Source organism: Doryrhamphus excisus, linkage group LG16 (genome assembly GCF_037039965.1).
Source record: "Doryrhamphus excisus strain RoL-2023G ecotype Guam linkage group LG16, RoL_Dexc_Guam_v1.1, whole genome shotgun sequence".
NCBI classification, from domain to species: Eukaryota; Metazoa; Chordata; class Actinopteri; order Syngnathiformes; family Syngnathidae; genus Doryrhamphus; species Doryrhamphus excisus.
The window spans coordinates 18,465,018-18,489,152 of NC_136372.1; the positions used below are offsets into that span (position 1 = coordinate 18,465,018).

General features: G+C 45.2%; 2 protein-coding genes and 2 non-coding genes across 5 annotated transcripts; 2 read left to right on the forward strand and 2 right to left on the reverse strand.

The window, feature by feature from the left end:
• The first annotated feature begins 1,311 nt into the window (after positions 1–1,311).
• fbf1 (Fas binding factor 1) lies at positions 1,312–9,828 on the forward strand. The gene is made up of 27 exons (XM_058049998.2): positions 1,312–1,351; positions 1,418–1,463; positions 1,648–1,717; positions 1,883–1,973; positions 2,191–2,262; positions 3,683–3,844; positions 3,937–4,060; positions 4,197–4,330; positions 4,416–4,509; positions 4,589–5,044; positions 5,106–5,180; positions 5,249–5,319; positions 5,582–5,634; positions 5,715–5,762; positions 6,145–6,270; positions 6,375–6,475; positions 6,540–6,746; positions 6,894–7,001; positions 7,150–7,289; positions 7,371–7,489; positions 7,874–7,996; positions 8,068–8,244; positions 8,331–8,507; positions 8,627–8,764; positions 8,839–8,920; positions 8,986–9,110; positions 9,370–9,828. Exons 3-27 carry the CDS (start codon positions 1,676–1,678, stop codon positions 9,463–9,465), a joined length of 3,141 nt encoding a protein of 1,046 aa, XP_057905981.2. The 5' UTR covers positions 1,312–1,351; positions 1,418–1,463; positions 1,648–1,675; the 3' UTR covers positions 9,466–9,828.
• LOC131103867 (small nucleolar RNA R38) lies at positions 9,618–9,687 on the reverse strand. Its single transcript, XR_009119703.1, has one exon. It is a non-coding gene; the product is annotated as a small nucleolar RNA R38 (small nucleolar RNA).
• Positions 9,821–9,895, reverse strand: LOC131103868 (small nucleolar RNA SNORD49). Its single transcript, XR_009119704.1, has one exon. It is a non-coding gene; the product is annotated as a small nucleolar RNA SNORD49 (small nucleolar RNA).
• A 24-nt stretch (positions 9,896–9,919) lies between these two features.
• Positions 9,920–23,826, forward strand: sphk1 (sphingosine kinase 1). Of its 2 annotated transcripts, none has more exons than XM_058050043.2 (6): positions 9,920–10,052; positions 10,975–11,534; positions 15,633–15,782; positions 18,291–18,385; positions 18,481–18,596; positions 20,399–23,826. In XM_058050043.2, the coding sequence occupies exons 2-6, from the start codon at positions 11,108–11,110 to the stop codon at positions 21,270–21,272; spliced, it is 1,662 nt and encodes a 553-aa protein (XP_057906026.2). In that variant the 5' UTR covers positions 9,920–10,052; positions 10,975–11,107; the 3' UTR covers positions 21,273–23,826. The 2 variants fall into 2 exon arrangements, with proteins under 2 accessions (XP_057906026.2, XP_078653270.1); XM_078797144.1 differs by having other exon boundaries at positions 9,927–10,052; positions 10,994–11,534.
• The last annotated feature ends 309 nt before the right edge of the window (positions 23,827–24,135 follow it).

Consider the following 24,135-nt stretch of genomic DNA (forward strand, 5'->3'; position numbering starts at 1 on the left):
CATGTCGGCTGCTGAGGTGAAATATGCTGGTTTTAGCTCTGCTAAAATGTATTGACACAGTCATGGCTGCATATGGAAAGACTTGCAAGATGGGGGTCAGTGGGGTTATATGCCACATGAGCAATGGGTTTCTAAATGTGTGATCTGCAGAGCGGAAGTGATCTCAGCAGGGGTTACTTTGCTGACCGAGGTGCGACCTCAAGCCCAGGCCTTCGCTAAATTAAATATTAGTCCGGAAAAGTATCAATTATGCACGTCATGGACTTTTCTGGTACTGTTCTCAAGTTCTGGCGCCATCTAGCGGCCAACATGTTCAATAGCGTTTAGTCGACATAAATCTATACTGTAATAAAACTATTGAAAACTGAACATACAGATATATTCGAATTAAAATATTCATTGTGATACATTAGCAAATAAATAGCAGATTGTACACATTATATTGCTGATTAGTCCATGTATGCCGCCAGTAACATATTACTGATAAAATTATTTAAAAAATAAAAATCAGTACATTACAGTGCATACAAAACATTCCAAATAACAAAACATAATTTCGTATCAAGAATCGTCTTTGAATTGCATTTTGTCTGCGCGGTTGTTAGCGAAACCAAAACAGAACTATACTACCCACAATGCCTCTCGGTTCGTAAAACCGGAAATGCACATCTTCTGCCAATTCAAATCTCAAATAAAGCCCAGACTACCTCAGAACGCCGTTTTACGTCCGACAGTTGTCAAACTTGTTTTAATCATTTTTTGAAATGGAGGACGCGGTGAGCACTGCGTGTGATATTAGGATTTAACCCGACACGGATGTTTTACATGCCTCATCACCATTGGAGACGAGAGACGCCTCATCAGATTGATGCTAAAGTAGCTAGCTAGCTAGCTAGCTGCTGTGATGGTAAACAAACTAAATGAGGCATTTGGAGTTATTCGTATCATTTAACTTGATACTATTGTATATTTTAATACAGACTGCTAAGACGAAGGGAAGACCGTCTAAAAGTAAGTTTCTCCCGTTTCGGGAATGTTTTTAAAGGTTTTAATGTTTCTTTCCCAGCCACCATGATTAGTCATTGAATGATTTATTCTTGTTGAGCTTACATATATACATTGGCATGCATGAGCTTTAATATTTATATAAATTGACTTGGTTTTGCTGTGTTGCTCCCAAGAGGGTAATAGTACGCAAGGGGCTACTTGTTTTTTTTTAAATGGGGAAAATAAGAATTAGAATAAATGCAGATAGTGATGCTCCAGTGCTGTTTTTCAACCAAAAGTGTTTTCTTCTGGTTAGGTTCATTCGGAGATGACGATATCCTTGACAGCTCATTTGATGATAACAGTAAGTGACATCAATCATGGGACGGAAACAGTATGATTGTCATATTGTTATACTTGCATTCAACAGAATTCAGGGCAAGAAGACAATTAGGACATGGTGGATTACCACATGGGTAAGTTGATTGATATCAATCATATCTTCTGTCTGTAGCTCCATAGTGTTTGAAGATGGCACGGTCCAGATTTCACGACGGAAAATAATTGACAACCCCTGCATTGAGGAAGAATTTCTGGACATTATTAGTGTGAAAGCGGATATGAAGCATCTCTAATAACAAAACAAAACATTTCCTCCAGCTCCTCTGATGGTGATAACCTCTTCAGAATGCTAGCAGAGGAGGTAAGGACCGTTGAAGGTGATGTTAAGGTACGTGCAGCTGTATCAATGTACATTTATTGTCAATTATTTATGCTTTATGTTTATTGATATTCACTTCACTCTTGTTTTGATGTTTATTTAAGTATTTGTTCTTTTCTTGTCTTTCTCCATGCTGACTGATTATGGATTTGTTTATCCCTGGACTGGGACCAGGAAGCTAATTCACCTCCTGCAGAGACATCACCTGATAATGAAGGCTTCATGCCAGAAATAGTTACAAATGATATCCAACCTGGGGACTCAGGTACTTTTACACTAAATGACCCTACACTACAATAAAGTTCAGTATTTTTTATGATTTTGCCTTAATACACTTAATACATTATGCCTTAACTATTCCTAAATCCAATCCAATATCCATAATGCAATCCATTGTGGTATATGAAGGAAAACTCAGATAAAAACCGTCGTTTTGGACCTTTAGTTACAACTACTTTTTACATTTCTAATTTTCCTGCAAGCAGATGACGCTACCATAGAAGGGAAGAAGATAACCTCAGCTACAGCACGGACCAAGAAGTTCAGCTTTTCTGGTGAGTCTCCTCCGGGGTCATTGTGCAACTTCAAGGGGACCTATGATGCTTGTGCCACATTTCTGGCCTATAAAAGTAGTTAGAATGTTGTGTTGTGGTGTTAAACCATGCCAAAGTATTTGAGCCCTGAAAGAGGTTTAAGATGTCGCAGAACGCTCGGGTTCAGAGTGTAATAAAGAGTGAATAAAAGAAAACAACAGTTTTGGCAATCCAAGGAAATACTTCCTGTGCGGGTTATGGTGTGTAGCTGCTCTATAGGAGTAGCTGACTCAATGCAAAGGGCCACAAATCAGCATCATAGGTCCGCTTTAACAAAAGAAAGTTCTAGACCTTCACCGCATCTAAATGCAACGTTTCTGCATGTATTCATTTTCATACATACGTGGAGCCAAAAGTGGTGAACACTTTGGAATTCTGGAATCATACCCATAAATACCAATTATGAATAATAATGTAATGATATTGATGATACAAGATTACATCGTCCTAGTGATCAGACTACAGTACAGTGTTTTGAACTCTACATTACAAGGACCAGCCTAGTCTAATCTATTGGTTGCAAAGAGGAAATTAGGTTCGTATAGGTCACATTTACAAAGAAATATCTATAATTTTGTAGCATTTTAAATGATCAAACATTGTGCAGTTTCCGGGGTGAATCTTATCGGAGTTCCATTGATTATGTCTAGTTTATAGTCCAACATACCTAGCATTGGTACAAGGAAATCAGGTCAAATGTGGGTGGAATTGAACCCACCTAGGACTTAAACAACTTACTTACACTTGGCTACATTCCCAGTCGCTATTGATACAGTTGATCCCAAACCAAATGCTTTCATGGAATTGCCGGAAGAAAGCACCGCCGTCAACTAGCTTAGCGTCCAGGCACCGTAAAACGTCGTGGCTTTAATGAATGACGTGGCTGTAAATCTAAGTGACGGAATTGTGCTCATTTCATGCCCAGAACTTGGTGAAACACATCAAATAAACATGATGTTTGTGTATTTGTCTTCAGCACAAAGTAGGCTACATCGGGCAGTCCCGCATCTCACCAATGGGTGGGGCTGGTGTTTCATTCTCAGGTATAAACTTAGCAGTATCATCATATAAATAGAGATATCATACTAAAGAGGCTGCATTTGGGGGGGGGGGGGCGGTAAGATATTTATCAATTTACTCTTCCACCATTACAATGATTCACCACATTTCCAATGTTTAGATGACTAATATTCCAATGTTGCATGACTTAATATACAAATGTAGACACTGAAAAAACCCATGAAGAGTCATTAGTTTTCTTATTGTGCAACACCAGCTTTCATGCTGGGGGGTTTAAAGCACACCAACCTGGTGAATAGGGGCCACTTACATTTTCGGACTGATCTGAACGTAGCAGAGTCTCTTTTTTTTCCCCCTGCAGATCTTGATGATGACCTGGATGAGGCGGATAACTTTGTTGACCTGCTGGATGGCTTACCCACGAATAAAAGCAAGACACGAGCCATATCCGGTTCACAGGCCACCAAACCTGAAAAGGCCGTACCTCCGGCTACAACATCTCATTCCCAAAAGAAGGAAACCAGTAAGCCTCATATTTACATTCCAGAATCCTATATTTCCCCCCTTGTCAAAGCTACATGCTGGAGTCTCCTCTTTTTGTGTTTTTTAAAACAGCAAAGAAACTAAGTGAACTCACATTTGACGATGACAAGGATGATTTAATTGACGACCTTGGCTTGGATAGTGATAACAAGAATCCACAGAAAAAAGACAGTGTGCTTTGGTCCAACCGGGAAAGGTGACTGCTTTGTTTTTTGTTGATCGTTCTTATTTATAGTTCTAAAGTCCTAAACAAATGACTGCTTGGGTTGCTTTGGCCGATTACTATCATACCCATAAGTATATTTAGTCTTGTATCTCATGTGTTACCTCAGTGGTGAGCATCCCCAGAGATACCGAACAAGGCTGGATGATATTCTAGAGAATTCAAATTCTCGTAGTGTGGAGCGGACACCCCCGGGTGCCAAGAAGGACCACCCCCCGTCGCGGCAGAACTACAATTTAAACGGTAAGATGTGCCATGTGTCACGTCCGAATACAGTGGATCCCCGCACATCCACGATTCAGCATTCATTTATCGATCCTTTGCTCAGAAGCCCTTTTAGAAGATGATCTGATATTTGGATCCTATCAGCCCACCGTGGGAGCCACCCCTGCAGGGCCCCAGTCGCGCAGACAGTCCATCAGGTGTGTGTGCCCCCAGCGTGTTTGAGCCTCACCATCAAATATTTCGTACTAGTTTCATACTAGTTTGCCTTAAAAAAAGATTCTCTGCAGAAGACGTGAGTGCTGCCACCCCAGAAAAGAAGCCGCCCGTTGCCACGACCTCCCGACCTCGACCCCGTAATCCGGCCGACTGGCTCTGTCTCAAGGCAAATGATGACCAGAGCGACCTTGAAGATGACCTCAAAGAGAAGAAGACTTCCCCGGAGTCTCCAAAATCTCCCTTCTCACCATTATTGGAGAGAAAGTCCTCTGTGACGGGCAGCCAGAGAGTCCCTGCGACTAAAACAGAAGGAGACATCCCGTCTTTGACCGACACCAAAGTAGTAAAGCCTGATGTTACCAGAAGCCGGAAGATAAAGGATGATGATGACGACTGGCTAGCGGGGGCTCTTAGCAGGAAGAAGTCTTTCTCGGGTTCAAACTCTGATGCCAAAGTCTCCAAGCAGGAGCAGTTTTTAGGCCTGGGAGAAGAGGTGGACCTGGAGTTGCTTGTGAGGTAATGTTGATATATTCATCTTGTTTTTCCTGACCCAACTGTTTTATGATCTTGTTCTCAGCAAGGAGGCCACTTCACAAACCCGCAGGGGCGGAGAAAACATTGGGAAACAATCATCATCCTCCAAGGATGCTGGGTAAGTTATGGTTGTAGAATTCTTGCTTTACTGACGGTGCTTGTTCATCTTTCGTTTTCATAACATAGCAGCTCATCACGCGGACAGTCTAGCCCCGCTTCACAGTCTGGACCTGATAAAGACCAGAGAGCCAAACAAGGTATCTTCCTCTTATCGATGAAAGTATTGCTCTTTAGCCCTTTCTGGCGAGATTTGGTCCATTCATCCAAAATATGGTAAAAGAAGACCTGGCTCACGGTTTCTGTGATACAGTAGGTCATCCCATATTTATGACAAAATGGTTTAGTAGCATGGACTTGTCCAACATGTCTTGATAATGTAACGAGTCAACCCATTCTTTATTCAGATGTGCTTGGAAGGTATGCATATACTAGTATATACAGTATATATTGCTTTTTCAGTACTTTCACAGCAGAACCCCATCCCCAATCCATCACCTGCAGCCCATCAACAGGTATTACTGTTTCTCCAGAAGGAACATCGAACATGAAAGATGATGACGGCATTTCATTTCCTTGCTTGTCTTCTGAGCAGATGGCACTTTCAGCTGATAACCTGCAGCAATTGATACTACAACAGCAGGTAAATACTTTCTACTTCAGTGTTGCTGTTTGCTATGTTGTCATTTCAGAAAAGAAATGTTCAGGCCTTGTGAAATTAAAATTGCCTGCCATGTTTTTTGTTAGCACCTAGTCAAAATCATCCTAAAGTCAATAATTCATCATAGAATTGAACATGGCAATAGAGATAATTACACATAGTTCTATTCATGGATTCAGTCGTATTTCAATCAAACCATGTCGCATTCATCACATCCTCATGTACACATCCAGTTTGACATTCAACATTACGTTTATGAAATAAATGAAGAAAATAATTGTTGATGTGGTAATACAGCCAAAGCCTTGTATTGTATATATGTACATCTTATTGCTGAGTTGTTTCATCTGTCTCTGCCTGAAAGATGATGCAGTCACAGTTACTGGGGCTCCGAGGTGTTTTGGACATCGGGGGCCTGCAGAGACTCGGTGAGCAGCAACCTGGGGATGATCAGGATCTACAGGCCCGCATCCTTCAGCTGGAGGGACAGGTGCTTGAACACAGTAGGACACAACCGGCGAACGCTTCTGTAGAGCTAATTTATTTGTAATTGGATGGGAATACAACCCATAAACCTTGTGTGTCCTTCCCCAGATTAAGACTCTGCAGCTGGAGCGAGACCACAGCCAGTTGTTGCTGGAGAGTGCCCAGCAGCGACATAAACAAGACATGGAACTGATGGAAAACGCACACAAGTGTGTCAATTTAATTTGACTCTTTGGGTTTAATGGTGTGACCTTTCAACATCTTCTCTCCCAGAACTCGGGTGAAGCTTCTGGAAGAATCCACAGCCCAGCGGGAGACACGGATGCGTCAGGAGAGCGAAGACCTCATTGAACGCTTGGCCGCAGTAACGCAAGCGGCCGAGAAGGAGCGCTCAGACCTGCAGGCTCACTACCAGCGCAAACTGGCCCAGTTCCAGCAAGACCAAGACCGAGATGTGGAGCGACTCCGGGATCTGCAGAGGTAAAGCTGATATCGCTTCCATGCCAAATGATGATTTGGATTGCAAAGAGAAGCACTGCGCCCAAAATGAAGCTTGTATTGGGCGCAGTGCCAATACTTTCTTGTATCACGTTCACTCATCAAGCATCATTCCTATTTGCCATCCAGGAAATCCATTATGGAGATGAAGAAGGACCACGAAGACCATGTTCATAGACTGAAGAGGCTAAAAGAGGAGGAGATTGATGCTGTAACAAGTGCAACATCTGAGACCAGGTTCTCTATTTATTTATTTAGCTAGTTTTTGCTTGTTTGTGTATTTTTTATAATTCATGTGAAAGGGAAACAAGAGCATCAATATTGTACGACGACAGAGTGCACAAAATAATTTGTGTTGTTATAGGAGTATGCCTTCTGTGTCCAGGTCTCTGACATTAGTGATCGAGCAGATGGAGCAGTTCTCTTCTCGTCTGGGCGATCTCTCCACGCTGGTCGAGAGCAGACATGAGCACACAACCCAAGGCTTGGAGCAGGGGGCGCGGCACAGAGATGAGCAGCTTCGAAGTATGGAGACGCACACACACACACACACACAATCATCTAAATGCACAAGCAGATCAGGTCACCGGCAAGTGTTTGTTTCAGTCATGCAGGAGCGTTTGGCTCAACAGCAGAAAGCAATGGCTGAGGAGAAGGCTTACCTTAAGGAGATCATTTCTAGGATGGACACGCAGATCAATGAACAGCAGCGGCAGCTTGAGAAGGTTAGTCATCATGAGCGAGGGTACATACTGTAAATAGGCACTAGCCTGAAGATGTTTGAGTCTTAACAGAAGCAAAAAACAAAATGATAATAGTATATGAATGTGCCCTGCTATTGGCTGGCCACCACTCCAGGGTGCACCCCGCCTCTCGCCCAAGCTGGGATAGGCTCCAGCATACCCCGTTGTGACCCTAGTGGGGATAAGCGGTATAGAAAATGGATGGATAGATGAATAAGCTGTATTCAACCACAAAATGCCAAAAGTGGGGAGAGTGGTTCAGGATTACTGGTATTTGTATTCGTGTCCGTCATCTGTTGTTATAAATATTCCAAAGGATCCCCCCATTCTGTCTGCTGAGAAACTGACAATTCCTGTGTGTTTCAGGAGCGTTGGAAGGTGACAGCAGAGCAAGCCAAGGTGGAGTCTTCTGTGAAAAGCCTGGAAGAAGAGCGACGCTCCCTGACTATGCAGATGAACATGGAGAGAGAGGAGCTGGAGAAAGCCAAGGTGAGGCTGTCTTGACAAAGACCCAAATTCTAGATTCCGTTCCCCGACACTCCTTCCTCACTGCCCGCCAGAGTGCGTTACTGGAGGAGCAGAAGTCGGTGATGCAGCAGTGTGCAGAGGAGAGAAGGAAACTGGCAGCGGAGTGGACCATCTTCCATGCCCAGGAGAAACAGAGGCGGGAAAGAGTTGAACAGGACGTCAGTACTCTTCTGGACAGGAGGGAGGGCTCCATTATGAGTCTCGCACAGGTGATCTCAAACAGGTTCTCAGCAAATCCACCGGGTTCCAAACCCCAAATGCTGCGTATAGAACCTCCTCCTTTCTGCCACTGCAGGAGCAAGCTGATCTGAAGCTTCGCAGCGGAGAGCTGAAACAAAGGGAGACGACCGTGGCACAGGAAAAAGAAGCTCTGGAACAACTCAGAGGAGAACTGGATCGAGAAAAAGAAAGAATTAGCAGTGCTGCTTTGAGGCTCAAGATCCGAGCACAGGAGGTTGATGCCTTCAGCAAGGTAGATCAATCATGTTTCATATCCTCCAGACATAGTGCAAATGGCCAATAATCATGACTCATTCATTTGGAAACGACTCCTTTTACAGCCTTGGTAACAATACCTTACATTGTTTGCAGATGGCAGCAGAAAAGTATGAGGAAGGCCAGCAAGCCTTGGAGGAGGCCAAACGTGTGGAGGCCGAGCACCAGGCAAGGCTAAGAACCGTCCATTCCCAGATAGAGAGGTTGAGGCAGCTAGAACAACGTACAATTCAGGTGTTTATCGAAAATGTTTTTGTCATGTAAAAAAAACTACTTTGGGAACTTTTGTAATCAATTCTCAATTGTAGGAGCGAATACGGTCTAATCAGCAGGAGACGACCGAGAAGCCGCCACCCCACGGCTCTCAAAGCAATCCCACCGTTTTACCAGGTAAGAATGCCTTCAGTTTGAATGACAGCATCATGCTAACCCCGAGTTGTGCTGTTCATCCGAAGACTCAGATTCAGTGATACCAGACGCCAAGCTGGCACCGACCCTCAACACCACTACGACAATGCCCAATTCCCAGTCTGTGGCACTCCAGGCACACCTGGCTATATGGAAGTACAATGCACGCAAGGTAAGGGTCAATCACATGCACCATTTGGGGACATGAGGTATTGCACGATGACTGCTTTGTGGATGTGGATTTCTTAACAGAAGTTATATATCTCTTCATTAAAAACATTTGAAATCTTACAAGTGCTCTACTGCATGCTGCCCAAAGGCCTATAGCATTTTCTAAAATATAAAAAGACCCCTGCATCCATTCATTTTTCCATGTCAGCCCTCAAAGCAGGGATACCCCTGCTGAACCCAACCATTCCTTTCGCCCACAGGACCATGACTACCTGCAAGAGCAGCAGATCTTCCTCAACAATTTGAAGAAAAAGTCTTACAGACAGAACAAATCACACTGGACTCCGGCAGTGTGAATCAACAAACTTTATTTTGTTTCCCATCTGAACTTGGATCTTCAGGTTGCGCTATCCAGCTTAGGAATGCCACCTAAAAAAAAGGGTACAAAACAGAAACCTTACAATCATAATAGCATTTCTAAAACCAGCAAGTGGCATTTAATTTATCATCAAGCCTCAGGTTACCATGACTCCACATTTAAGTTCAGACAGGGATAACTTGTATCATCAATGGCTTGATTACATACGAGTTTAACGACAATTACCTGGCCACATCCTCCCATGCAGGCACATCCTCCATCTGTTAAAAAGGAACATCCCATTGTCATCCAGGGTTCGCCTTGTACACAATAAACGTCACGCTACGGCTGTTTCTCAGAATAGCTTTTAGCCATCGTCAGTTATCGCATCAGACGGCACTTCCTATGTAGCAGTTATCATCCTAGAACCGGGCAGAAGCAGGGCACAGCAAATATTGTGGTACACACCTCTGCAACACCCCCCTCAGGGACACATGGGACCATCTGGAGCGGGAACCTGAAACCAGACATGTCGTCAGTGATGGAACATCAGGAACCAGCTTCTACCGGTCAAGTCTACTGCTGGTCAGTTGTCATTGTTTTCCACACTTTGTCTTCAGACAGGGATAACAAGACTCATCACATCCACAAAGCAACATTGAGCCAATGCTGACAACCTCACCTTTAAACAGGACTTTAGCCTTGCAGGCCGGAAGTCATGCCGACCACGTGCTGGTCGCGTTGTAGCTTGGAGCTAACAAGCTAGCCCATGCAACAACTCCACGTCGTTTCTTATTTAAAGTTCGAATCAAAACCATAGCTTTTCACGCCGGGTCGTATGCTTCACTTAACGCCATGGAAGAACAGAAAAGCATATAGACGTATAAAAACCGCTGTAGACTAACGTGGACGATGCAACCTCGACTCTTACTCTACAACAGCAAGGAGTTAGTAAAGACAGGAAGTCTCGCGCGATCTGGTTTTATTTGGCGGATGCGTCACAACCTACGTACTAATGTGGGCGTGGCTAAAGATGGTGCTCAAAGAATAAGAAACTGCTGCGTCAAAAATTGGGATTTTCTAAAAGAAGCTATTTATAATGTCCGAAAATAGTAATAATATTGATCTTATGTTATTGTTTTTTTCAAGTTATGCTCTGTACACATACATCATAAGATTTGCCGAACATACAACACAGTAAAACATTCCTAAACAAACATTAAAGGCATAATTTTTCATAAAATGGTGCATATACTGTACACGTTTGGGAACAAAAGCTTCATTGACAGTCTATTGAAATAAATTAAGTCAATTTTACTGAAACGGAGAACACAACAATGCTAAAATGTACATGAAAAGCATACAAAGCTGCGATGTAGCATCACAAACAAATTTAAGAGACGACTGCTTAACTGAGCGATTGGATCCGAGGATACTCTTGATTAGTTGGAAAACAACAATACTCAATAGTTATTATTTATTTCAACCTCATGCTCATGTTGTGTAGTTACACCTTTGACCGTTAGGGGGCGACTCCGAACCAGAAGTGTCCCGCCTCTCACAGCGTCCCGCAGCGGGGTACTCGGAGTCGGACTCGGGAGTCGGCACCGCGCCGCCATCCTCGCACTGGCCCGGCCGGGATGGAGAAAGACGGCCCCGAAGCGGAGCCCCCCCGCCAGCGGAACGGCTTCGTGGGCATGCTTTACGGGGAGTTCACGGACACGCTCAACGACAAGGTCCGCTACTCCGTGAGCTTGACGGAGAGCGCTCTGACCGTCCAGAGGATCTCGTCGTCCCCCGGTAGAACTAAGGTGGTCCTCAACTTGACGGACTGCGTCGGCTGCCGGGCGTACCGAGCGGCGGACGGCGCCGACGTCGGCGCCTACTTTACCGCCTATTTCTACCCGTTCAAGCGGCGCTGGATGAGCGCCGGCGTGGCCCGCCAGCGAGTGGAGCAGTGCTTTCGGGTGGCGCTGGTCCAGGACGCCCTGACCAACCTGCGGGAGGCTGAGAGGTGGGCTCGATCCATCAGGGACGCCTCGGTGCAGCAGGCTCCCCGGAAAGCTGGTGAGCGAGGTTATTCGGTCGGTTGCAACTTCACTGAACCTTCATAGTAGTTATTTTATTCCAACAAAGGAATCATCGCTAAGCTGACTTACATTTGCTTCTCCCTTTTGGCAAAACAAGTTTGCATTCTTTGGCTACCAAAAACCTGCTCTACTTGTTCCGCCCATTCAACCTAGAAAACAATAGGAGGCTTGGGACTCTACCTGGTAACCATGGGTGACAGTAGACCACGCCCCTTTGAGTCTCTGACACCTGACAACACTGAGCACCAAGATAATTGTGTCATGCCTAGTCTGGGGCTGCACGAGTGCCGCCATCACCGGTGAGCTGCGGTTAATTTAGGTAACCATGAAACTGCCCGTTTCAGTAGCTGATATCATGTTCAACCTTCATCGGGTGTCCCGATACTTTAGTCCACGCCGTCTGTTTACATCGCCAGCGCCTCCACATGTCAACAAGAGCGCGGCTTTATTGTCCACGTGTGCAAAATCACATGAAAACACGCAAGTGATTATCATCCTTTGCTGCCGCTTCGCTAATGAGGTCTCTTCCTCATCGGGACCGCCGCTGCCGTCTTCCAATCTCGTTAGCGTCTCATCCTGGATGCCAATTAACCTGGAGACAATACGAGTACGAGAGCCGTTTGGGCTGATGATGACTCAGGAATATGGAAAGCATTCTTTGCTTTTAGTGTTTATTGTTTATTGTTTATTGTTGTGGTCGTGGGTGGAGACCTGGACTCATGCTAGGGCTAACACGACGACTGTGTTCTTAGTCCATTAATCTGAAGCTTGTTTTGATTCATCGGTTAGGGTCGAGAACAGAGGTGACCAAAGTGCAGTCCAAATATGAAGACAATGAAGTCATAATATTATGAAAATAAAATGTCACATTATGGGGAAAAAATATTATTAGAAATAACATTTTTACAAGCACAAAGTTGCAATAGTCAAGAAAGAAAAAATTTGGGAAAATTAGGTAGAATTTTTGTTGAATAAAGTCATAACATTACGAGAAAAAAGTTGTCATTTTACTTGCGTGTAATTTTTATAAGCATAAAGTTGAAATATTCAAGAAAAAGATGTTGTTTCTATTATGATAAACAATGTCCATCACTCAGATGATAGGTCTGCTTTCATGGATGACTCAGGAAATCTGAGAATATTTACAGTTTAAAAAAAAATATATAATTTTCTGTCTATAATTTTGGGTATGTTCCTGGAGAGGGCAGTGGGGGGGCGGGAAGACCAATAAATGGAATAAGATATTGTAGATCCAGCCGACCACAGGAAGGCCGATGGTGGGAACCCGAGAGCTAACTCCGTCCCGTCGTTGTCCTCCAGGCGCCCTCCAAAAAGCTCCATCTCGGCTGCGGAGAGGGTTAAATATCACCAAGCAGATTTTTCCCGCACACAGATCTTTCATTTCTAAGCTTGCTTGGCATCTCAAAGCCAAGTAGATGCTGTCTCCTTCACAGAGGGCATATGAAAGTCGCGTGCGTCCCTAATCCCTATAGAGTATTTCTCCTAAAGTTAATTACACCTCACCTCATCTGCTTTGCTGCCGGAGGATTGAAAGTGAAAATATTTTGTCAGATCGTTGCCAAATGAGAACTAAAACGGCAAACTCCAGAAGAATGGATTCATGCTCTGCACGAGCGATGATCTTTGCATTGGAGGAACCCAAATGAGGCAGCTAGTCTGTAATCACTTGGAAGCTGTGGCCAATATTTGGCCCAACTGCCAAGGCTTCCTGTTGATTGGCCGTCTAAGGCCTCACCGATTAATTCATGGATCCAAACAACAAGCTTCAGATTAATCAACTGAGGAAATAATCTACACAGCAGCGGTTCGGACCTCTATGTAGTCACCGTGGCACTTGTGAGGAAGTGGTAAAGGATTGATGTTAAACGTATTTGACATTGTTTTTGGCATAAAAACTATAATTGTTCTCTAGAAACGTTCATATTTTGAGTTAATTGGATTAACATTATTTTATATGGATTTTCTGTTGACGCCAAAAACTAAATGAAAGCATTTGTTCCACTGGATCGGTGGTCCTTCTACAGCAGGAAGGTCTGTCAGTCGGACTGAGTGTGTTTCAGTGTGTGCGTGTGTGCGTGTGTGTGTGTGCACGCCCTACGGTAAACACACACGCGTCACCAGATGACCTTTAACCCCATCCAGCATCTCAAACTCCCATGAGGCTTCTTGGGTCTCCGTCTCCGTGACACGCTGCTCTGATGGCCTGTCAACCCCCCCCGACCTGCTCCCCCATGGCGCCCCTTTTCTCATTCAGCCTGGTGATGTCAACAGGGTACACCCCCACCCCCCCCTTAGCTCTTCCCGTGTTTGCTGTTTGAGGAACGCCAAATGATCCTGGTCCAACTCCAGTAGAATCCCTCATGATCACAAGTAACTGGTTCTCTGCCCTGGACAGCCAATCACAGACAACCAATCACCTACATTCATACCTATGGACTCATCAATGAAGCTAACATGCTAACATGTTCTTGGAATGGGGGGGGGGGGGCATGCACGGGTAGAACATGCAAACTCCGCACAAATTTCCCCAACGGAGATTCCCCATCTTCTGACAGTGCGGCCTACATGCTAACCACTCGTCCACCGTGCGGCCTGATGTTGAGGAGTTCACCATAAATATGAAATAACTACATCAAATCATCATAAATAACTCATAAAATGATATAAAAAGCTACAATTAAACCTAAGTCATATTATAAATAACTTTTTTTCAGCCTCTTTGAATGCGACGAAAAAATATTATGCAGAATTTGCTTAAATATGCACATTTTCAGTATATTATATGCACATATTGAATGAAGCAGCATGAGTTATTCATATATTAGTGGAAGGCCGTCATAGAGGGAAATGTTGATTTCATTAATATGAACATTGAGTATCTTTCTCTTTGGTTCGTCCAGTGATGGCTGCATACGAGTCGCCTGAACAGACGTGCTAAAGTCCGGTTGGCGTACCTGGCTGACATTTCCGCCGTTTAAGGTGTGACGTGAGACGGGGGTGGGGGGGCGGCATCCTAAAGTAAATAGACATGGAAAGCAGGACAGGAGGGAGATCCAGACGCATAACACGGCATGAACTAGATTCCTCCTCCAAGTGGCAATGATGGAAGGGGGGCTTGGTTATCCAGGCTGCGCGGTGCCAAAGCGGATCCATAGCGTTTTCACTGACACTCTGATGGTTTATTCTGGAGGTGCAGACGCACGTCGGTCTTTGAAAGCCACATTGTGCTTTGATACAAGTCCAGGACAATGGCATAGTGTGTGGCTGAATGGAGGCGCAGTTTGGTGCCTGTTTGTTTTTACACTCCCTCCACCCTCTTCCTGCCGGAATCACACCTCTGTCCCGCCGACTGCGCTATCCATGTTGGCGCTAACCTTTTTCCTGTTACTGTGTGGTGACCATGTCAACTCTGGCGGCGTACTACAGCCACACATCAAGTCGGAATGTTTATTCGATTTTTTTTGGGTGAATTCATGACTTTATTCTTGTCAATTTGCGACTTTCTTATTATTTCACTTTACAAATGAAATATGTCTTTTGGAGGTTCATTTATAGCAGACACATCATCGGCTCACTAGCACCCGGAATTAGCATCACATTGAAAACAATCATAATCATTAGGACATTCTATGAGAAAAGTTATTATTATTATTTTAGATTATATAAAAACAAAGTCGTAATATTCAGAGAATAAAGTTGGAAATTTACGAGGAAAAAAGTCGTACATTTACAAGAATAAACTCACAAAAAATGTCCAACTTTATTCTCTTCATTTTGCTATAGTTCCAAATGGTGATTAATCGTGATTAATTAAGTTCTGAATGGTTTGTCAGCCCAAAGTAAAATGTCCCCTCTGGTTATTGTTGTTGATGTACTTCTGTTCCATTTGAAGATGTTGTATTCGCCATGCACATACACACTCGTCCACACACGCACCCACAGCATGATGACGACACACGCTAAGATCCCGTCATCTTCCTACCGTATGTCATGTTGCGGTCCGCCTGTCCGTCCATTCATGAAGCATCTCCCTCTCCGACTCTCCGGCTCTCAGGTGTCACGGCTTGGGCGGTGCGACGGCCTTGCAGAGTCATGATACTGGTGAACCCTCACAGTGGGCGGGGCCAGGCTCTGCAGCTCTTCACCGGCCACGTGCAGGGCATGCTCAGCGAAGCCGGCGTCCCCTACAAGCTCGTCATCACAGGTGACAACACGCACTCATACGCTGGCCGCGCCGTCTGGCAACACATCAGCCGTATTGCTACTGCGCTTCAAATAAAGCTGGAACGTGAGTGTGGACGCAGAGGAGAGGGAAGCAGGATATTGCCTTGATTTGGGATAGGAGACACAAAATGAAGGATGGATGGATGTTGGCCTCCAACACCATCCATCAGTCGCTTGACCTGATACAGGAACTATCCATATGGATCACCTGATACAGGAACTATCCATATGGATCACCTGATACAGGAACTATCCATATGGATCACCTGATACAGGAACTATCCATATGGATCACCTGATACAGGAACTATCCATATGGATCACCTGATACAGGAACTATCCATATGGATCACCTGATACAGGAACCATCCACATGGATCACCTGATACAGGAACCATCCACATGGATCACCTGATACAGGAACCATCCACATGGATCACCTGATACAGGAACCATCCACATGGATCACCTGATACAGGAACCATCCACATGGATCACCTGATACAGGAACCATCCACATGGATCACCTGATACAGGAACCATCCATATGGATCACCTGATACAGGAACCATCCATATGGATCACCTGATACAGGAACCATCCATATGGATCACCTGATACAGGAACTATCCACATGGATCCACCTGATACAGGAACTATCCACATGGATCCACCTGATATCTATCCATGTAGACCGACCTGATAACAACCCATATGGATGGACCTGATATCTACGCATAGACCTGATATCTATCCATATAAATCGACCTGATAACGACCCATATGGATGGACCTGATATCTACGCATAGACCTGATATCTATTTATATGGATCGACCTGCAATGTGAACACATACACACCCCAAATCAGCCGATACCGTTATGTGTAACATAAACATAAACGGGAAAATATCAATCCTAACCCAATTCCGATGATCAGACATCCCTCCAAGAAATCTACGCAGGAATTCCAACTGTGGCTCCAGCTCTGAAAGTGAGGTGGAGGTTAGCGTGTTAAGTCGGGGACTCTGACTAAGGAAGTACAGTAATGCATCAGCCCGGGAGGGGGGAGGGGGGTGGGGGGGGGGTGCTGGCAGCCCTCAAAGTGCTGAGTCGGCTACTGAGTGCCGTTTACTCCTTCTGCCGCTCTGTCTGTCAACACAGCATCACAGCATGCTGTGCACACACACCACACGTACCCCGGTCCCACAAGGGGGGGGGGGGGGTAGGTATTTGTGTTTATTCCCTCAATCAATACTGCAGCTAGCTAGGTTACTTTCACAGCGGGAGCACATCCTCCATACCTGACAATCTAGCTGTCTCCTGTCTTTCTCTTTTTGATTTTTTTTTGCTGTGTTGACAATTTTGTCCTCTGCACTCCTCTTCCATTTACACACACACACACACACACACACACACACACACACACACGCTTGCAAACAACAATCAGCTCGATTCTGCCAGCATGACATTGCTGTGCCATGATGATGAGCTCGTCCATATTTATTACATCTTCCAAAAGATACGGAAGCTTGGTCCTCCTTTTCCCCTACGACATCTTGAACAAATGCAAACGGAACCACGTGATGTCCTTTAGCTCCCTCACCACGTGACGCTGCAATTTCAAATTTATTTCAAAAATACATTCTGTTTTGTACTTCAATATGACCTAATTTGTCCAAAATATTATAATATTCAAGCCAATTTGTCATTTTCAATTATAAAAAGGCTAAAGGAATTAAAATAGAAATATATGGTATTCCTAAATTGCATTGAAAGACGTTGCAATGGTCCGGCATGTAGTATTCCACACTGGTCACAAGGTGGCGGTAATGTTCCTGTAATGTTGTGTGAAGCACACAAGCACCAGACTTGATCGCCGGAACAACAGGCACAATAATCTCTAACACGGGCTACCGGTCCAACGCAGGCCAAGCTAAAACTCTGAACGCTCTGACCTCACTTCCTGTTTGCCCGACACTATTCATGTCTTAAATGGCGTATTTACAGTTATTATGTTGACTATTTTGGGTAATACAAGTGTAAAGGTGACTGTAGGGGTGTTATTTCATGTCTACGGGGCTCTAATAATGCTCAAAAGTCACAAACAGATCTGTAAATATGAATTTAAAAATGAGGAATTGACTTATCACGGTTAGGTTTTCAACCGCGGATCAACAATATTTGCTGTTTTTCAGTGACAATGGGAACCGTGCACACACACACGCACACGCACACACACGCACACGCACACACACACGTTTTGGTCACAGATGTTTGCCGAGCAGTTAAGCTGCCTCGGAGCCGCTAAGGACAACTGGTCAGCCTAATGCCGCATGTGTGGCCTCACGAGGGGAAGATGAATAGTTAATCTCCCGGCCATGATGGAAGCCTGCCTGTCCGTCTTTGCCCTTGCCCTCCTTTTTTATTCCTGCCGTTTTCACTGCTCTTCCATCTCTCATGTTTCTTCCATGTTTCGATGTCGGCAGAGCACCAGAATCACGCACGGGAGCTGGTGAAGAAGGCGGACCTGTCACAGTGGGACGCTCTGGTTATCATGTCGGGGGATGGGCTGCTCTTTGAGGTGCTTGGACCAGAAACGGCGTGATGACATAACGGTCTATTTATCGTTGCACTGGTCATATGGATATTACGCTAAGCCTGTCTTTCCCTAATCAGGTGATAAATGGTCTGATGGAGCGTGACGACTGGCAAGAGGCCATCCAGACCCCTCTGGGGATTCTACCGGGTGGCTCCGGCAACGCCCTGGCTGCCTCCGTGCACCACTACTCCCAGTGAGTCGGTCCGTTCACCATCATTGACCACCGTCATTTCCAACTATGGGCTAAAGTGCTTTATCTCCTTCTTGTGTAATTACGCTCCGAGCTGACTGGGCACGTCGTTCCTCACGGAGCACGGAGACAATGGCAGGAGGTCGTCTTAGGTGGCTGATAACCTCAAAGGAACGCTGTAATAAGTGGAGAACCTCTGGGGACAGGAAGTGCAAAGAGTCTTTAGTCAACATAATCCTTGGAGAATTTAGGGGACGGTGTATGCATCGTTAAAATTATATGCAGCAAAGTTCTCCTAAACGACTCTAACGAGCCGCACAGACACCCATCCAGCCACCCACCCATCCATTCATCCATCCACCCATCCATCCACCCATCCCTCCATCTATCCATACACCCATCCACCCACCCATCCACCCACCCATCCATTCATCCATCCACCCATCCCTCCATCTATCCATACACCCATCCACCCATTCATCCATCCATCCAACTATCCATCCATCCATCTACCCACTCACCCACCCATCCATTCATCCATCCATCTACCCATCCATCCATCCATCCATCCATCTATCCATCGATCCAACCATCCATCCATCCATCCATTCATCCATCCATCTACCCATTCATCCATTCATCCATCCACCCATCCATCCATCCATCCATCCATCCATCTATCCATCCATCCAACCATCCATCCATCCATTCATCCATCCATCTACCCATACATCCATTCATCCATCCACCCATCCATCCATCCATCCATCCATCCACCCATCCATCCATCCATCCATCCATCCACCCATCCATCCACCCATCCCTCCATCTATCCATAAACCCATCCACCCATTCATCCATCCATCCAACTATCCATCCATCCATCCATCTACCCACTCACCCATCCATCCATCCATCCATCCATCCATCCATCCATCCATCCATCCATCTAGCCATCCGTCCATCCATCCATCCATACATCCATCCATCCATTCATCCATTCATCCATTCATCCATCCATCTATCCATCCATCCAACCAACCATCCATCCATTCATCCATTCATCCATTCATCCATTCATCCATCCATCTACTCATCCATCCATCCACCCATCCATCCACCCATCCATCCATCCATCCATCCATCCATCCATCCATCCATCCATCCATCCATCCATACATCCATCCATCCATCCATCCATCTAACCAACCATCCATCCATTCATCCATTCATCCATTCATCCATCCATCTACTCATCCATCCATCCACCCATCCATCCATCCACCCATCCATCCATCCATCCATCCATCCATCCATCCATACATCCATCCATCCATCCATCCATCCATCCATCCATCCATCCATCCATCCAACCAACCATCCATCCATTCATCCATTCATCCACCCATCCATCCATCCATCCACCCATCCATCCATCCATCCATCCATACATCCATCCATCCATCCATACATCCATACATCCATACATCCATTCACCCATCCATACATCCATTCTAGATTATCCACATAGTCTGGGAATTGCACTTTAATATCTGTGCTTAGGACTGTGCTTATATCTTTTATATTATATTATATTATATTATATTATATTATATTATATTATATTATATTATATTATATTATATTATATTATATTATATTATATTATATTATATTATATTATATTATATTATATTATATTATATTATATTATATTATATCTTAAGACTTAGGACACAAGCAAACAACCCAAATCCGGCGGTACGGTACGACTGGCCTTCCTGACTTCATTTTGTGTCCCCCAGGTCGCCCCCCGCCTGGAACGAGGAGCTGCTTCTGAGTTGTGGCTTCATGCTGTGCAAGGGCCTGGTTGGCTCCTTGGACCTGGTGTCCATCCACTTGGCCTCCACGCAGCGTCTCTTCTCCTTCCTGTCCCTGGCGTGGGGCTTTGTGGCCGACGTGGACATCGAGAGCGAGAAGTACCGGCACGTCGGTGCCATCCGCTTCCTGATGGGCACGCTGGTGCGCTTGGCCACTCTCCGTGTGTACCAGGGCAGGCTGGCGTACCTGCCGGTGAAGGAGAAGCCCAACCTCCCCACCACGCCCCAGCACCCCTCCCTGTGCTCCTCCCTGCCCTGCCAGCTCATCCCGACCTCCTCCCCGACTCAGAACTCGCACCACGTTTGCAACAAGTCCAACCCAAAGACCATCAGCATCTCCTCCAACAACGCCGTCACCACCAAAAGACCCGACATGCCAAGCGGCAGCAGAACCAGAGAGCCACCGGATTCTCTGCTCCCGGGCCTGGACCAACCGCTCCCAGAGAGCTGGACCGTGGTCAAGGAGGAGGACTTTGTCCTGGTTCTGGCCATCTACCAGTCTCACCTGGCCGAGGACCTGTGGGCAGTTCCCGGCGCCCTGGCGGACGACGGCATCATCCACCTCTTTTACGTGACCGCCGGAATCTCCCGACCGGCGCTCCTGCGCCTCTTCCTGGCCATGGAGAAAGGGGCCCATTTAGCGTGCGGCTGCCCCCACCTGGTCTACGAGAAGGTGCGGGCGCTGCGGCTGGAGCCCATCTCTCGGGAGGGCGTGATCGCAGTGGACGGAGAGACGGTGGAATACGGGCCGGTTCAGGCTCAAATCCACCCCGGACTGGCCAGACTCATACACGGATGACGGCAGACTACGTTCATCTTCTTCTGGTTTGGCCTTTTCCACCCTGGTGATCCTTTGGACTTGCTGTTTTTTTCAGAAGTGCCAAAGACATTTCATCAGCCTCCGGGAATTCCTCTATTTTTCTACTGAAAACATGCTTCTATTTTTGAATCCCCCCGTCTGATTCAGGGTCAAAGCCACGGATGGTCGTCCTCGCTGCTGGCTGGTCCCAGCTTCCAGGCTCCAGAGATGGTGTGCATGGCGGCCAGATCCTGGCGGACGTTTAGAATGATGTATGTGTGCGACCGCGCAGGAGGAGCAGCGGCAGACGAGCGCGTCGTGCACTCTGCTGTCCGCCCTCATCAGCGCACACACATGGAGAGAAGCACATCTCCCGGTCCGGGGAGATTCCGGAGGGAATAGCCCGAGCCTCCGGCGGAGCGGGCAGACATCCCCGAAAATCATTTGACTCATTTTGATGTCGCTTGTGGAGAAACAACCAAACATAAACATACTGTAGGAGGATTAAGGCGGAGAGGACTTGAACCCTTCCATTTCCTGTCTACAGTCACGATCAGACCGAACCAACTTAAACATAATTTCCCATGTTTGCATACACACATGGACAAAAGTATTGGGACACCAAGTTAGTGATTCTCGCCCGAATCAGCTGGGATAGGCTCCAGCATCCCCGCCACCTTTGAGTGAATTTCCGCAAACCTTCAACCTGGTTTTAAACATGATTAGAGCCCTCTAGACATGAACTAACACCCCTACAGTCACCTTTATGCTTGCATTACCCGATATGGTACACATAATAGAAGACCATAAGACACAAACAAGACGTAAGGTAGGCTCACACGTTAGCATTCTCTTACTTCCTGTTCTGGACAGTACTTCCTGCGGTGGCTATTGTCTCATACTTCCTGTTCTGGACAGTACTTCCTGCGGTGGCTATTGTCTCATCACTGTAGCATTACCGACACCTAGTGACCAGTGTAGAATACTACACACAGTATCATTAGGTCTTTGAACACATCTTCTAAATGCCTTATATTTGTATTTTAGTTCAATTGAGCTATTTTTTGCTTGACTTAGGCAATAATTAAGTACAATTTGCTGAAGTATGCATATTTTAAAAACTATCAATAGTCACTACTCAGCCGGTAAATTGTTGATTTAATGGCTAATTTTTAAACTTTTATAAAGACTTTTTAAGGGTACACCCTGGAAAAGGTCTAGCCCAGCACTCCATTGATTAATGGATTGATTAAAAGGTGTCTGTCAACACCTGCGTCCATATAACGTTCTCCGTAGCGTCATCGTTTCTTCACCGGGTGGAGATGGAAGCTCTCTTGTCGCTGACGAGCCATCAGCACCTAATGTGTCCTTATTAACGAGCTCTACTTCTGATTGGGACGGGAAGTGAGGCTGTAGACACATACCTGGTGTGGTGCACGAGTGCTGCGGGGAGCCGGGCGCTGTTTAGCCTTTTGGCTGTAAATGTTAGCGGAATCATCATTCAGCTCATCGACACACACACACATCTGTTTATGTAAGGTCACGATTACCACACACACACACACACACACATAGTATGTCTTGGCCGACCTTCTTTCCCGAGTCAGCAGATGAAAAAAGCAAACATAATTATGCCAAAACTGAAATGCCAAATATTAACATTCATGTCCCAGCCTCTGGTCAGTCGTGTAGTGAAATATTATTTTTCTCCTGCTCTCACTTGAATCATATATATATATATATATAATATATATATACTATAATATAATATAACAAGCTAGCAAGGTGCTTCCAATACACCATTATGTTCTCCACGCTAGTAACCAAATGTGTTGAAGCAGATCTCCAACAGGGTGTGGATGTCAGCTATGCAAATGCTGGGTCATGGTGGCACATGAGGACCGAGGGCGCCCCCTACTGGATGACTGCTGTACAAGTCAGGCCTGGTGGGCTTACATAATGCACTGTCCTCGGGCTGACACTTTCCGGCTATTTTACTTAAGTCTTTAGAAAATGAAGCATATTTCTATGAGGATTTGACCCCCCCCCACCCCCCGACAACCATGTTATTGTCAATTACATAATTACAAGAACCTCTCGTAGAAACGCACAGGCTTTTTGCACGACTTGACATGATTTTACTGGTTTGAACACAATTAGAATGAGTAGCGTCTTTGTCATGAGATTTGATACATAATGTAGGAGATCCTGTCACAGAGGACGCACGGAAACCAGGTCAAACTTCGTGATGCAGTGAGCGTTACTGCCAGATTGGAAGAAAGACGCTAAGTTCAATGAACTTGTTTGTTAGCCTGTAATGCTGTGTTGCTGTGTCATGTCGTCAGTCAGACATCCGGTCGCCGCAGGAGGTCACGGGGGTCAAATGCTTGGCGTTGTCATCAAACGTACCGGGAAATGAACAGGAGGCGTGTATGCTGTTGTTTGGTATGATGCTTTATGTTGGTTAAAATAATAAATTTTGAAACAACTGGAAATGTTGTGCACCTGCTATGCTACCTATGCTAGACATTTTTACACATCACCCTTGCTAATACACAATAAAGCACATTTTATTGAGAGAAATTAAGATGAGTTATGATATATTTAATGCAAACTTTTACATAGTAAATAAGCACATATGTACTATCTGCTTTTCATTTTCATTTGTTTTGATCACAGATAAATGTTTCATTCATTTATTTTTATTCTTTTTAAAACTCATGTTAAAATCTTCAGCTGACGGACACACTATAAAACACTATTTAATTTAATAATTTAATATAGAATTAAATAATATTTAATTGAATAATAAAACCCACAAATATAGTACGAAAGTGCATGCTAGCGCTAGTGGTCCTCCACC

Bases quoted from the DNA above. Each gene is read 5' to 3' on its own strand.
- fbf1 (XM_058049998.2), top strand. From the start codon at position 1,676: ATGCTAGCAGAGGAGGTAAGGACCGTTGAAGGTGATGTTAAG. The intron at 6,747-6,893 runs GTAAAGCTGATA...TTTGCCATCCAG, and splicing joins CGACTCCGGGATCTGCAGAG to GAAATCCATTATGGAGATGA. The intron at 7,290-7,370 runs GTATGGAGACGC...TGTTTGTTTCAG, and splicing joins CAGAGATGAGCAGCTTCGAA to TCATGCAGGAGCGTTTGGCT.
- sphk1 (XM_058050043.2), top strand. From the start codon at position 11,108: ATGGAGAAAGACGGCCCCGAAGCGGAGCCCCCCCGCCAGCGGAACGGC. The intron at 11,535-15,632 runs GTGAGCGAGGTT...TCCGGCTCTCAG, and splicing joins GCAGGCTCCCCGGAAAGCTG to GTGTCACGGCTTGGGCGGTG. The intron at 15,783-18,290 runs GTGACAACACGC...CGATGTCGGCAG, and splicing joins CTACAAGCTCGTCATCACAG to AGCACCAGAATCACGCACGG.